Raw genomic sequence first — 12,804 nt, forward strand, 5'->3', positions numbered from 1 at the left:
CATCATTTTCCCCGGGTCCCCAAAAATTCCGGGGCGTGCCCCCACATTCGGGGCACCCCTCTCTTCCACCCCCGATGACGTCAGACCCGCCACGCGCGTCCCCCTAATTAACCCCACGCCGCTCATTAACCCCCGTGACGTCACCTGCGGCACCCCCTTAATTTGGGGGCTCACCCGGGGGTGGGGGGGGGTGTCTCCACCCCCACGTGACCCCTGGGCGGGGGGGGGAGGGTCTCGGGGACCCCTCCCCACTCGTGTCCCCACGCGGGGACTTCGCCGCCCGCTCTGTCACCGGCCCCGCGCCGCTCTCGGGGCTCCTCTGCCTGGCAACCGCTGACGTCACAGGCACGGAGCGCTGCCATTGGCTGGCGCCGGGTTGGCCCCACGGGTGGGCTCCGCGTGGGGACACGGAGGGGCCATGGGTGTCCTCGGGGCGCTGCTCGGGGGGGTTCTGGTGGCCGCGGCCGTCGCTGAGCCCGGTAGGAGCTGGGGGAGGGGAGAGGGAGGGAGAGGGAGAGGGAGGGGACGAGCGGCGTGGTCTCACTTTGGTGTTTGTCCTCTCTCTGTCGCCTCCTCCTGTCCTTTTGCTGTCACCTCTGTCCCTCTCCCCTTCCCGTCCTCCTCTCCCTCTGCCTTTTCCCTCTCACTTCCATGTCCCCTCCCTGTTCCCTCTCCCCTTCCCAATCCTCCCTGTCCTCTCCCTGTCTCCCTTCCCTCTCCCCTTTTCCCTCTCCCTTCTCCCTCTCCCCTCCCCTCTCCCCTTTTCCCTCTCCCTTTCCCTCTCTCCATTTCCCTCTCTCCATTTCCCTCTCCCTCCCCGTCCCTCCCTCTCCCTTTTCTCCTCCCTTCTCCTTCCCCATTTCCCCTTCCCTCTCCTCCCTTTTCCATTTCCCTCTCCCTTTGCACACCTCCCTCTCCCCTCTCCCTCTCCCCTCTCCATTTCCCTCTCCCCTTTCCCCTTTCCTTCTCCCCTTTCCCTCTTCCCTCCTCCATCCCCATTTCCTCCTCCCCATTTCCCTCTCCCTTTCCTCTCCCCATTTCCCCCTCCCCATTCCCCTCTCCCCATTTCCCCTCTCCATCCTCATTTCCCTCTCCCCATCCCTCTCTCCCCATTTCCCCTTCCCCATTTCCCTCTCCCCATTTCCCTCCCCTCTCCCCATTTCCCTCTCCCCATTTCCCCTCCCCATTTCCCCTCTGAATCCCTCTCCCCTCTCCCCATTTCCCTCTCCCTTTCCTCTCCCCCTTTCCCTCTCCCCATTTCCCCCTCCCCATCCCTCTCTCCCCATTTCCCCCTCCCCATTTCCCCTCCCCATCCCTCTCTCCCCATCCCTCTCCCCATTTCCCTCTCCCCATTTCCCTCTCCCCATTTCCCTCTCCCCATTTCCCTCTCCCTCTCCCTTCCCTCTCCATTTCCCCCTCCCCATCCCTCTCCCTTTCCTCTCCATTCCCCTCTCCCCATTTCCCTCTCCCTCTCCCTTCCCTCTCCATTTCCCCCTCCCCATCCCTCTCCCTTTCCTCTCCATTCCCCTCTCCCCATTTCCCTCTCCCTCTCCCTTCCCTCTCCATTTCCCCCTCCCCATCCCTCTCCCTTTCCTCTCCATTCCCCTCTCCCCATTTCCCTCTCCCTCTCCCTTCCCTCTCCATTTCCCCCTCCCCATCCCTCTCCCTTTCCTCTCCATTCCCCTCTCCCCATTTCCCTCTCCCTCTCCCTTCCCTCTCCATTTCCCCCTCCCCATCCCTCTCCCTTTCCTCTCCATTCCCCTCTCCCCATTTCCCTCTCCCTCTCCCTTCCCTCTCCATTTCCCCCTCCCCATCCCTCTCCCTTTCCTCTCCATTCCCCTCTCCCCATTTCCCTCTCCCTCTCCCTTCCCTCTCCATTTCCCCCTCCCCATCCCTCTCCCTTTCCTCTCCATTCCCCTCTCCCCATTTCCCTCTCCCTCTCCCTTCCCTCTCCATTTCCCCCTCCCCATCCCTCTCCCTTTCCTCTCCATTCCCCTCTCCCCATTTCCCTCTCCCTCTCCCTTCCCTCTCCATTTCCCCCTCCCCATCCCTCTCCCTTTCCTCTCCATTCCCCTCTCCCCATTTCCCTCTCCCTCTCCCTTCCCTCTCCATTTCCCCCTCCCCATCCCTCTCCCTTTCCTCTCCATTCCCCTCTCCCCATTTCCCTCTCCCTCTCCCTTCCCTCTCCATTTCCCCCTCCCCATCCCTCTCCCTTTCCTCTCCATTCCCCTCTCCCCATTTCCCTCTCCCTCTCCCTTCCCTCTCCATTTCCCCCTCCCCATCCCTCTCCCTTTCCTCTCCATTCCCCTCTCCCCATTTCCCTCTCCCTCTCCCTTCCCTCTCCATTTCCCCCTCCCCATCCCTCTCCCTTTCCTCTCCATTCCCCTCTCCCCATTTCCCTCTCCCTCTCCCTTCCCTCTCCATTTCCCCCTCCCCATCCCTCTCCCTTTCCTCTCCATTCCCCTCTCCCCATTTCCCTCTCCCTCTCCCTTCCCTCTCCATTTCCCCCTCCCCATCCCTCTCCCTTTCCTCTCCATTCCCCTCTCCCCATTTCCCTCTCCCTCTCCCTTCCCTCTCCATTTCCCCCTCCCCATCCCTCTCCCTTTCCTCTCCATTCCCCTCTCCCCATTTCCCTCTCCCTCTCCCTTCCCTCTCCATTTCCCCCTCCCCATCCCTCTCCCTTTCCTCTCCATTCCCCTCTCCCCATTTCCCTCTCCCTCTCCCTTCCCTCTCCATTTCCCCCTCCCCATCCCTCTCCCTTTCCTCTCCATTCCCCTCTCCCCATTTCCCTCTCCCTCTCCCTTCCCTCTCCATTTCCCCCTCCCCATCCCTCTCCCTTTCCTCTCCATTCCCCTCTCCCCATTTCCCTCTCCCTCTCCCTTCCCTCTCCATTTCCCCCTCCCCATCCCTCTCCCTTTCCTCTCCATTCCCCTCTCCCCATTTCCCTCTCCCTCTCCCTTCCCTCTCCATTTCCCCCTCCCCATCCCTCTCCCTTTCCTCTCCATTCCCCTCTCCCCATTTCCCTCTCCCTCTCCCTTCCCTCTCCATTTCCCCCTCCCCATCCCTCTCCCTTTCCTCTCCATTCCCCTCTCCCCATTTCCCTCTCCCTCTCCCTTCCCTCTCCATTTCCCCCTCCCCATCCCTCTCCCTTTCCTCTCCATTCCCCTCTCCCCATTTCCCTCTCCCTCTCCCTTCCCTCTCCATTTCCCCCTCCCCATCCCTCTCCCTTTCCTCTCCATTCCCCTCTCCCCATTTCCCTCTCCCTCTCCCTTCCCTCTCCATTTCCCCCTCCCCATCCCTCTCCCTTTCCTCTCCATTCCCCTCTCCCCATTTCCCTCTCCCTCTCCCTTCCCTCTCCATTTCCCCCTCCCCATCCCTCTCCCTTTCCTCTCCATTCCCCTCTCCCCATTTCCCTCTCCCTCTCCCTTCCCTCTCCATTTCCCCCTCCCCATCCCTCTCCCTTTCCTCTCCATTCCCCTCTCCCCATTTCCCTCTCCCTCTCCCTTCCCTCTCCATTTCCCCCTCCCCATCCCTCTCCCTTTCCTCTCCATTCCCCTCTCCCCATTTCCCTCTCCCTCTCCCTTCCCTCTCCATTTCCCCCTCCCCATCCCTCTCCCTTTCCTCTCCATTCCCCTCTCCCCATTTCCCTCTCCCTCTCCCTTCCCTCTCCATTTCCCCCTCCCCATCCCTCTCCCTTTCCTCTCCATTCCCCTCTCCCCATTTCCCTCTCCCTCTCCCTTCCCTCTCCATTTCCCCCTCCCCATCCCTCTCCCTTTCCTCTCCATTCCCCTCTCCCCATTTCCCTCTCCCTCTCCCTTCCCTCTCCATTTCCCCCTCCCCATCCCTCTCCCTTTCCTCTCCATTCCCCTCTCCCCATTTCCCTCTCCCTCTCCCTTCCCTCTCCATTTCCCCCTCCCCATCCCTCTCCCTTTCCTCTCCATTCCCCTCTCCCCATTTCCCTCTCCCTCTCCCTTCCCTCTCCATTTCCCCCTCCCCATCCCTCTCCCTTTCCTCTCCATTCCCCTCTCCCCATTTCCCTCTCCCTCTCCCTTCCCTCTCCATTTCCCCCTCCCCATCCCTCTCCCTTTCCTCTCCATTCCCCTCTCCCCATTTCCCTCTCCCTCTCCCTTCCCTCTCCATTTCCCCCTCCCCATCCCTCTCCCTTTCCTCTCCATTCCCCTCTCCCCATTTCCCTCTCCCTCTCCCTTCCCTCTCCATTTCCCCCTCCCCATCCCTCTCCCTTTCCTCTCCATTCCCCTCTCCCCATTTCCCTCTCCCTCTCCCTTCCCTCTCCATTTCCCCCTCCCCATCCCTCTCCCTTTCCTCTCCATTCCCCTCTCCCCATTTCCCTCTCCCTCTCCCTTCCCTCTCCATTTCCCCCTCCCCATCCCTCTCCCTTTCCTCTCCATTCCCCTCTCCCCATTTCCCTCTCCCTCTCCCTTCCCTCTCCATTTCCCCCTCCCCATCCCTCTCCCTTTCCTCTCCATTCCCCTCTCCCCATTTCCCTCTCCCTCTCCCTTCCCTCTCCATTTCCCCCTCCCCATCCCTCTCCCTTTCCTCTCCATTCCCCTCTCCCCATTTCCCTCTCCCTCTCCCTTCCCTCTCCATTTCCCCCTCCCCATCCCTCTCCCTTTCCTCTCCAAAATTGGGGGAAAATTGGGGAAAAATTGGGGGGAATTTGGGGAAAAATTTGGGATGAAGGGTGGAGAATGTCGGGGAAAATTGGGGGGAAATTGGGGGAAAATTGGGGAAAAATTGGGGGGAATTTGGGGAAAAATTTGGGATGAAGGGTGGAGAATGTCGGGGAAAATTGGGGGGAAATTGGGGGAAAATTGGGGAAAAATTGGGGGGAAATTGGGGAAAAATTTGGGATGAAGGGTGGAGGATGTGGGGGGAAATTGGGGGGAAATTGGGGAAAAATTGCGGGAAAATTTGGGATGAAGGGTGGAAAATGTGGGGGAAAAATGGGAGGAAATTGGGGAAAATTTGGGAAAATTGGGAAATGAAGGGTGGAAAATGTGGGAAAAAATTGGTGAAAATTGGGGGAAAATCGGGGGAGGAAGGGTGGAAAATGTGGGGGAAAAATGGGGGGAAATTGGGGGGAAATTGGGGGGAAATTGTGGGAAAATTGTGGAAAAAATTGGGGATGGAGGGTGGAAAATGTGGAAAAATTTGGGAGAAATTGGGGATTTAGGGATGGAAAACATAGAAAAAATTTGGGACGGAAGGGTGGAAATTGTGGAAAAATTTGGGATGGAAAGAGTGAAAATTTGGGGAGGAAGAAATGGAAATCACCAAAAATTCTCGTTCCCAATCCCAAACCCTTTCCAATTATTCCCATTTTTCCCATCATTTTTCCCATCATTTTCCCCATTTTTCCATTTCCCCATAATTTTCCCCCTTTTTTCGTCCATTTTTCCCATTTTTACAATTTTTTTCCCATAATTTTCCCTTTATTTTCCATTTTCTCCATATTTTTCCATCATTTTTCCCATCATTTTCCCATTATTTTTCCCATTTTTTCCATTATTTCCTCATTATATTCCCCATTATTTTTCCCATAATTTTCCTATTTTCCCCATTATTTTCCCCATAATTTTTCTCATTATTTTTCCCATTTCCCCATTATTTTTCCCACCATTTTTCCCACCATTTTTCCCATCATTTTCCCCACTTTTTTCCATAATTTTCCCATTATTTTTCCCATTTTCCCCATTATTTTTCCTACCATTTTTCCCATCATTTTCCCCACTTTTTTCCATAATTTTCCCATTATTTTTCCCATTTTCCCCATTATTTTTCCCACCATTTTTCCCATCATTTTCCCCATTTTTTTCCATAATTTTCCCATTATTTTTCCCATTTCCCCATTATTTTTCCCATCATTTTCCCATCATTTTTTCCCATCATTTTCCCCTTTTCTATCTCAATTTTCCCATTTTTTTCGTCCATTTTTCCCATTTTTTCCATTATTTTTCCCATAAATTTCGAATTTTCCCATTTTTCCCATTTTCCCACCCAGAAATCCCGCTGATCTCGGTGTTCCTCACCCCAGGAGAAGCCACCACCCTGGTGTGCCTGCTGGAGAACATCTTCCATCCCATTTTTCTCCTCAATTTTCCCTTTTTTTCCCCATTTTTTGGTCCATTTTCCCCATTTTTTGGTCCATTTTCCCATAAATTTTGAATTTTTCCCATTTTTCCCATTTTTCCACCCAGAAATCCCGCTGATCTCGGTGTTCCTCACCCCAGGAGAAGCCACCACCCTGGTGTGCCTGCTGGAGAACATCTTCCACCCCATTTTTCTCCTCAATTTTCCCATTTTTCCCCATTTTTTCCCATTTTTTTCTCCATTTTTCCCCATTTTTCCCAATTTTTTCTCAATTTTTCCCATTATTTTGGTCCATTTTCTCCATTTTTCCCCATTTTCCCCATTTTTCCACCCAGAAATCCCGTTGATCTCGGTGTTCCTCAACCCAGGAGAAGCCACCACCCTGGTCTTCCATCCCATTTTTCTCCTCAATTTTCCCATTTTTTGGTCCATTTTCCCGATTTTTTGGTCCATTTTCCCCATAAATTTTGAATTTTCCCATTTTTCCACCCAGAAATCCCGTTGATCTCGGTGTTCCTCTCCCCAGGAGAAGCCTCCACCCTGGTGTGCTTGCTGGAGAACATCTTCCATCCCATTTTTCTCCTCAATTTTCCCATTTTTTGGCCCATTTTCCCGATTTTTTGGTCCATTTTCCCCATAAATTTTGAATTTTCCCATTTTTCCACCCAGAAATCCCGTTGATCTCGGTGTTCCTCTCCCCAGGAGAAGCCTCCACCCTGGTGTGCTTGCTGGAGAACATCTTCCATCCCATTTTTCTCCTCAATTTTCCCATTTTTTGGCCCATTTTCCCGATTTTTTGGTCCATTTTCCCCATTTTTTCGTTTATTTTGCCAATAATTTTCAAATTTTTCCATTTTTCCCATTTTTCCACCCAGAAATCCCGTTGATCTCGGTGTTCCTCAACCCAGGAGAAGCCACCACCCTGGTCTGCCTGCTTGAGAACATCTTCCACCCACTTATCTCCTCAATTTTCCCTTTTTTCCCCATTTTTTCCAATTTTTTTCTCCACTTTTCCCATTTTTTGGTCATTTTTCCCATTTTTTCCCATTTTTCCCATTTTTTCACCCAGAAATCCCGCTGATCTCGGTGTTCCTCACCCCAGGAGAAGCCACCACCCTGGTGTGCCTGCTGGAGAACATCTTCCACCCCATTTTTCTCCTCAATTTTCCCATTTTTCCCCATTTTTTCCCATTTTTTTCTCCATTTTTCCCCATTTTTCCCAATTTTTTCTCAATTTTTCCCATTATTTTGGTCCATTTTCTCCATTTTTCCCCATTTTCCCCATTTTTCCACCCAGAAATCCCGTTGATCTCGGTGTTCCTCACCCCAGGAGAAGCCACCACCCTGGTGTGCCTGCTGGAGAACATCTTCCACCCCATTTTCCCCATCATTTTCTCCATTTCTTGGTCCATTTTTCTCATTTTTTGGTCCATTTTCCCCATTTTTCCCATTTTTCCCATTTCCCACCCAGGCGTCCCGGTGGTCTCGGTGTTCCCGGCGCGTCCGCCGTCCCCAGGAGAAGCCACCACCGTGGTGTGCCTGCTGGAGAACATCTTCCACCCATTTATCTCCTCAATTTTCCCTTTTTTCCCCCCATTTTTTCCTATTTTGTTTGTCCATTTTTCCCAGAAATTTTGAATTTTCCCATTTTTCCCCCCAGGAATCCCGTTGATCTCGGTGGCCCCCCCCCCAGGAGAAGCCACCACCGTGGTGTGCCTGCTGGAGAACATCTTCCACCCATTTATCTCCTCAATTTTCCCTTTTTTCCCCCCATTTTTTCCTATTTTTTTGGTCCATTTTTCCCATAAATTTTGAATTTTCCCATTTTTCCACCCAGGAATCCCGTTGATCTCGGTGTCCCTCACCCCAGGAGAAGCCACCACCCTGGTGTGCCTGCTGGAGAACATCTTCCATCCCATTTTTCTCCTCAATTTTCCCATTTTTCCCCATTTTTTCCCATTTTTTTCTCCATTTTTCCCATTTTTTGGTCATTTTTTCCCATTTTTCCCATTTCCCTCGCAGGCGTCCCGGTGGTCTCGGTGTTCCCGGCGCGTCCGCCGTCCCCGGGAGAAGCCACCACCCTGGTGTGCCTGCTGGAGAACATCTTCCATCCCATTTTTTGGTCCATTTTTCCCATTTTTTGGTCCATTATTCCCATTTTTTGGTCATTTTTTCCCATTTTTCCCATTTCCCTCGCAGGCATCCCGGTGGTCTCGGTGTTCCCGGCGCGTCCGCCGTCCCCGGGAGAAGCCACCACCCTGGTGTGCCTGCTGGAGAACATCTTCCATCCCATTTTTTGGTCCATTTTTCCCATTTTTTGGTCCATTATTCCCATTTTTTGGTCATTTTTTCCCATTTTTCCCATTTCCCTCGCAGGCATCCCGGTGGTCTCGGTGTTCCCGGCGCGTCCGCCGTCCCCGGGAGAAGCCACCACCCTGGTGTGCCTGCTGGAGAACGTCTTCCCGCCGGCGCTGACCGTCGGCTGGACGCTGGCCGGAGCCGCGGTCACTCGCGGGGTCACTTCGGGTCCCTTCGTCCCCGACGCCGACCTCACCTTCGTCCGCTTTTCCCGAATTTCTGTCACCCCCCGGCCCGGGGACGTCGTCGCCTGCGTGGTCACCGCGGACGGGGACAACGCCACCGTGGTGGCCTACTGGGGTAAAGGGTTTGGGGGTTTTTGGGGGGGTTTGGGGGATTTTTGGGGATTTTTTTGGGAGTTTTTGGGATTTTTTGGGAGTTTTTGGGGATTTTTTGGGAGTTTTTGGGGATTTTTTGGGAGTTTTTGGGGATTTTTTGGGAGTTTTTGGGGATTTTTGGGGGGTTTTTTCAGGGTTTTTTGTGGATTTTTTCATGGTTTTTTCATGGGATTTTTGGGGGATTTTTTAGGATATTTTTGGGATTTTTGAGGTTTTTTGAGGGATTTTTGGGGATATTTTTGGGATTTTTTTAGGATTTTTTGGGTTTTTTTTGGGATTTTTTGAGAGTTTTTTGTGGATTTTTTCTTTTTTTTCATTGTTTTTTCATGGGTTTTTTGGGTAGATTTTTGGGGATTTTTTAGGATATTTTTGGGATTTTTGAGGTTTTTTGGGGGATTTTTGGGGATATTTTTGGGATTTTTTTTAGGATTTTTTGGGGGTTTTTGGGGATTTTTTGAGGGGTTTTTGAGGGCTTTTTGTGGATTTCTTCATTTTTTTCATTGTTTTTTCATGGGTTTTTTGGGTAGATTTTTGGGGATTTTTTAGGATATTTTTGGGATTTTTGAGGTTTTTTTGGGGGATTTTTTGGGATATTTTTGGGATTTTTTAGGGGTTTTTTCATGGTTTTTTTCATGTATTTTTCATGTATTTTTCATGTTTTTTTCATGGGATTTTGAGGGATTTTTGGGGATTTTGGGGGATTTTAGTTGGTTTTTTCATTATTTCCTCATGATTTTTTGTAGATTTTATGGGGTTTTTTGGGGGGATTTTTTTGTGGATTTTTTGTGGATTTTTTGTGGATTTTTTGTGGATTTTTCATGTTTTTTCATTGTTTTTTCATGGTTTTTTTGGTAGGTTTTTGGGGATTTTTGGGACATTTTTGGGAATTTTTTTAGGTTTTTTTGTGGATTTTTTCGTTATTTTTTTATGGTTTTTTCATGGTTTTTTAAGATTTTTGGGAGGATTTTTTTTTGGGATTTTGGGGATTTCTTGAGGATTTTTGGGGATTTTTTTGGCGATATTTTTCATTATTTTTTGTAGATTTTGGGGGATTTTTGGGGGGATTTTTTTGTGGTTTTTCTGGGATTTTTTTGGAGAGTTTTTTAGGGGTTTGGGAGGATTTTTTTCATGGTTTTTTCATGGTTTTTTTTCATCGTTTTTATATATGTTTTTTGGGGGGTTTTTTGGTAGATTATTGGGTGATTTTTGGGTGGTTTTTGGGTGATTTGGGGTATTTGGGCTGCATTTTTTTGTGATTTTTGGGGTATTTTTGGGGTACTTTGGTGTGAGTTTTGGTGATTTTGGGGTGATTTTTGAGGTATTTTTGGGGTATTTTTGGGGTATTTTTGGGCACATCCCGTGGCTGAAGGTGACCTCGGGGCCGTGTCCGCAGTGGCTCCGGACGCGGCGCTGGACGAGCAGCTGGACACGGCGTTGGCCGGAGCCGCGCTGGCCTTGGGGCTGATCCTGGCCCTGCTGGGGGCCGGCCTGGCCCTGCTGGCTCGCAGGAACCCGCACGGTACGGGATAGGCCCGGCCTAAACCTGGGCCTAAGCCTAGACCTGGGCCTCGGCCTAATCCTGGGCCTAAACCTGGGCCCAGGCCTGGTTCTGGTTCTGGGCCTAAGCCTAGGCCTGATCCTGGGCCTAAGCCTAGGCCTGGGCCTGATTCTGGGCCTAGGCCTGGGCCTGGGCCTGGTTCTGGTTCTGGGCCTAAGCCTAGGCCTGGGCCTGGGCCTGATTCTGGGCCTAAACCTGGGCCCAGGCCTGGTTCTGGTTCTGGGCCTAAGGTCTGGGCCTGGTCCTGGTTCTGGTCCTGTTCCTGGTCCAAGTCCTTGTCCTGGTCCTGATCCCAGTCCCAGTCCTGGTCGAAATCCCAGTCCCGGTCCTGATCCCAGTCCAGCCCTAATCCCAGTCCCAATTTGGATCCCGGTCCCAGTCCTGATCCCGGTCCTAATTCTGATCCCAGCCCTGGTTCTGGTGCTGGTCCTGACCCTAATCCTGGTCCCATTCCCAGTCCTGGTCCCAGTCCCAATCCCAGTCCCAGTCCCAGCCCTAATCCCTGTCCCAGGCCCAGGCCCAGGCCCAATCCCAGTCCAAACCCAAATCCCAGTCCCAGTCCCAGTCCCAGTCCTAATTCCAATCCCAATCCCAGTCCAAACCCAACTCCCAGTCCCAATTCCGATCCCAATCCCAGTCCAAACCCAAATCCCAGTCCCAATTCCAATCCCAGTCCCAGCCCTAATCCCAGTCCCAGTCCCAGTCCCAATCCCAACCCTAATCCCAATCCCAGGCCCAGGCCCAATCCCAGTCCCTATTCTGATCCAATCCCAGTCCAAACGCTAATCCCAACCCTAATCCCAGTCCCAATCCCAGTCCAAACCCTAATCCCAACCCTAATCCCAGTCCCAATCCCAGTCCAAACCCTAATCCCAGCCCTAATCCCAGTCACAGTCCCGGGGGTGCCACTGGGGGAATCGTCCCCAATTTTGGGTTTCTGTTCACAGGCTGAGCTCATCCCCACGGGAATCTGGGAGTTAAGCCCTGCCTGTCCGAAATAAATCCAGGCTTTGGCAGAGTCCGTGTCCTTCTTTGTCACAGGCCTGGCTTTAGGCCTGGCTTTAGTCCTGATCCTGATCCCGATCCAAGTCCCTGTCCAGGTTCTGGTCCTGGTTTTAGTCCTGATCCTGGTCCTGGTTTTAGTCCTGATCCTGATCCTGATCCACGTCCCTGTCCAGGTTCTGGTCCCGGTTCTGGTTTTAGTTCTGATCCTGGTCCTGGTCCCAGTTCTGGTCCTGGTTTTAGTCCTGATCCCAATCCTAGTCCCGGTTCTGGTCCTGGTTTTAGTCCTGATCCTGGTCCTGATCCCAATCCTTGACCCTGATCCAGATCCAAGCCCCTGTCCAGGTTTTGGTCCTGGTTTTAGTTCTGATCCTGGTCCTAGTCCCAGTTCTGGTCCTGGTTTTAGTCCTGATCCTGGTCCTAGTCCCGGTTCTGGTCCTGGTTTTAGTCCTGATCCTGGTCCTAGTCCCAGTTCTGGTCCTGGTTTTAGTCCTGATCCTGGTCCTGATCCCAATCCTTGACCCTGATCCAGATCCAAGTCCCCGTCCAGGTTCTGATCCTGGTTTTAGTCCTGATCCTGATCCTCATCCTAGTCCCTGTCCAGGTTCTGGTCTCAGTTCTGATCCTGGTTTTAGTCCCGGTCCAGGTTTTAGTCCTGGTCTTGATCCTGGTCCCAGTTCTGGTCCAGGTTTTAGTCCTGATCCTGGTCCCAGTTCTGGTCCGGGTTTTAGTCCTGATCCTGGTCCCGGTTCTGGTCCAGGTTTTAGTCCTGACCCTGATCCCAATCCAAGTCCCTGTCCAGATTTGGTCCTGATCCTGGTCCTAGTCCCAGTTCTGGTACTGGTTTTAGTTCTGATCCTGGTCCTGATCCCAATCCTTGACCCTGATCCAGATCCAAGTCCCCGTCCAGGTTTTGGTCCTGGTTTTAGTCCTGATCCTGGTCCTAGTCCCAGTTCTGGTCCTGGTTTTGGTTCTGATCCTGGTCCTTATCCCAATCCTTGACCCTGATCCAGATCCAAGTCCCTGTCCAGGTTTTGGTCCTGGTTTTAGTCCTGATCCTGGTCCTGGTCCTGCTTGTGATCCTGATTCCAATCCTAGTCCTGATCCTGGTCCTGTTTTTAGTCCTGGTCCTGGTCCAGAACCTGGTCCTGGCTTTAGTCCTGATCTTTTTCCAGGTACTGGTTTTGGTCTTGATCCTGGCCCTGGTTCAATCCTGATCCTGGTTTTAGTCCTGTTCCTGGTCCCAGTTCTGGTCCTGGTTTTAGTCCTGATCCTGATCCTGGTCCCAGTTCTGGTCCCGGTTTTACTCTTGATCCTGGTTCTGATCCTGATTCTGATCCTGGTTCTGATCCTGATCCTGATCTCGGTTTTATCCTGGTCCCGGTTCTGGTCCCAAGTCCCAGTCTCGGTTTTATCCCAGTCCCCTCCCAGTCCCCC

General features: G+C 52.0%; 1 protein-coding gene across 1 annotated transcript; it reads left to right on the top strand.

The window, feature by feature from the left end:
• Window positions 1-418: 418 nt before the first annotated feature.
• Window positions 419-11,383, top strand: LOC121341328. The gene is made up of 4 exons (XM_041414756.1): window positions 419-479; window positions 8,134-8,769; window positions 10,201-10,326; window positions 11,313-11,383. The coding sequence occupies exons 1-4, from the start codon at window positions 419-421 to the stop codon at window positions 11,315-11,317; spliced, it is 828 nt and encodes a 275-aa protein (XP_041270690.1). The 3' UTR covers window positions 11,318-11,383.
• The last annotated feature ends 1,421 nt before the right edge of the window (window positions 11,384-12,804 follow it).

The sequence above is a fragment of the Onychostruthus taczanowskii genome, unplaced genomic scaffold, assembly GCF_017590055.1.
Source record: "Onychostruthus taczanowskii isolate IOZ18803 unplaced genomic scaffold, ASM1759005v1 scaffold469, whole genome shotgun sequence".
Classification (NCBI taxonomy): Eukaryota; Metazoa; Chordata; class Aves; order Passeriformes; family Passeridae; genus Onychostruthus; species Onychostruthus taczanowskii.

Bases quoted from the DNA above. Each gene is read 5' to 3' on its own strand.
- LOC121341328 (XM_041414756.1), top strand. From the start codon at position 419: ATGGGTGTCCTCGGGGCGCTGCTCGGGGGGGTTCTGGTGGCCGCGGCC. The intron at 480-8,133 runs GTAGGAGCTGGG...TTTCCCTCGCAG, and splicing joins CGCGGCCGTCGCTGAGCCCG to GCGTCCCGGTGGTCTCGGTG. The intron at 8,770-10,200 runs GTAAAGGGTTTG...CCGTGTCCGCAG, and splicing joins CACCGTGGTGGCCTACTGGG to TGGCTCCGGACGCGGCGCTG.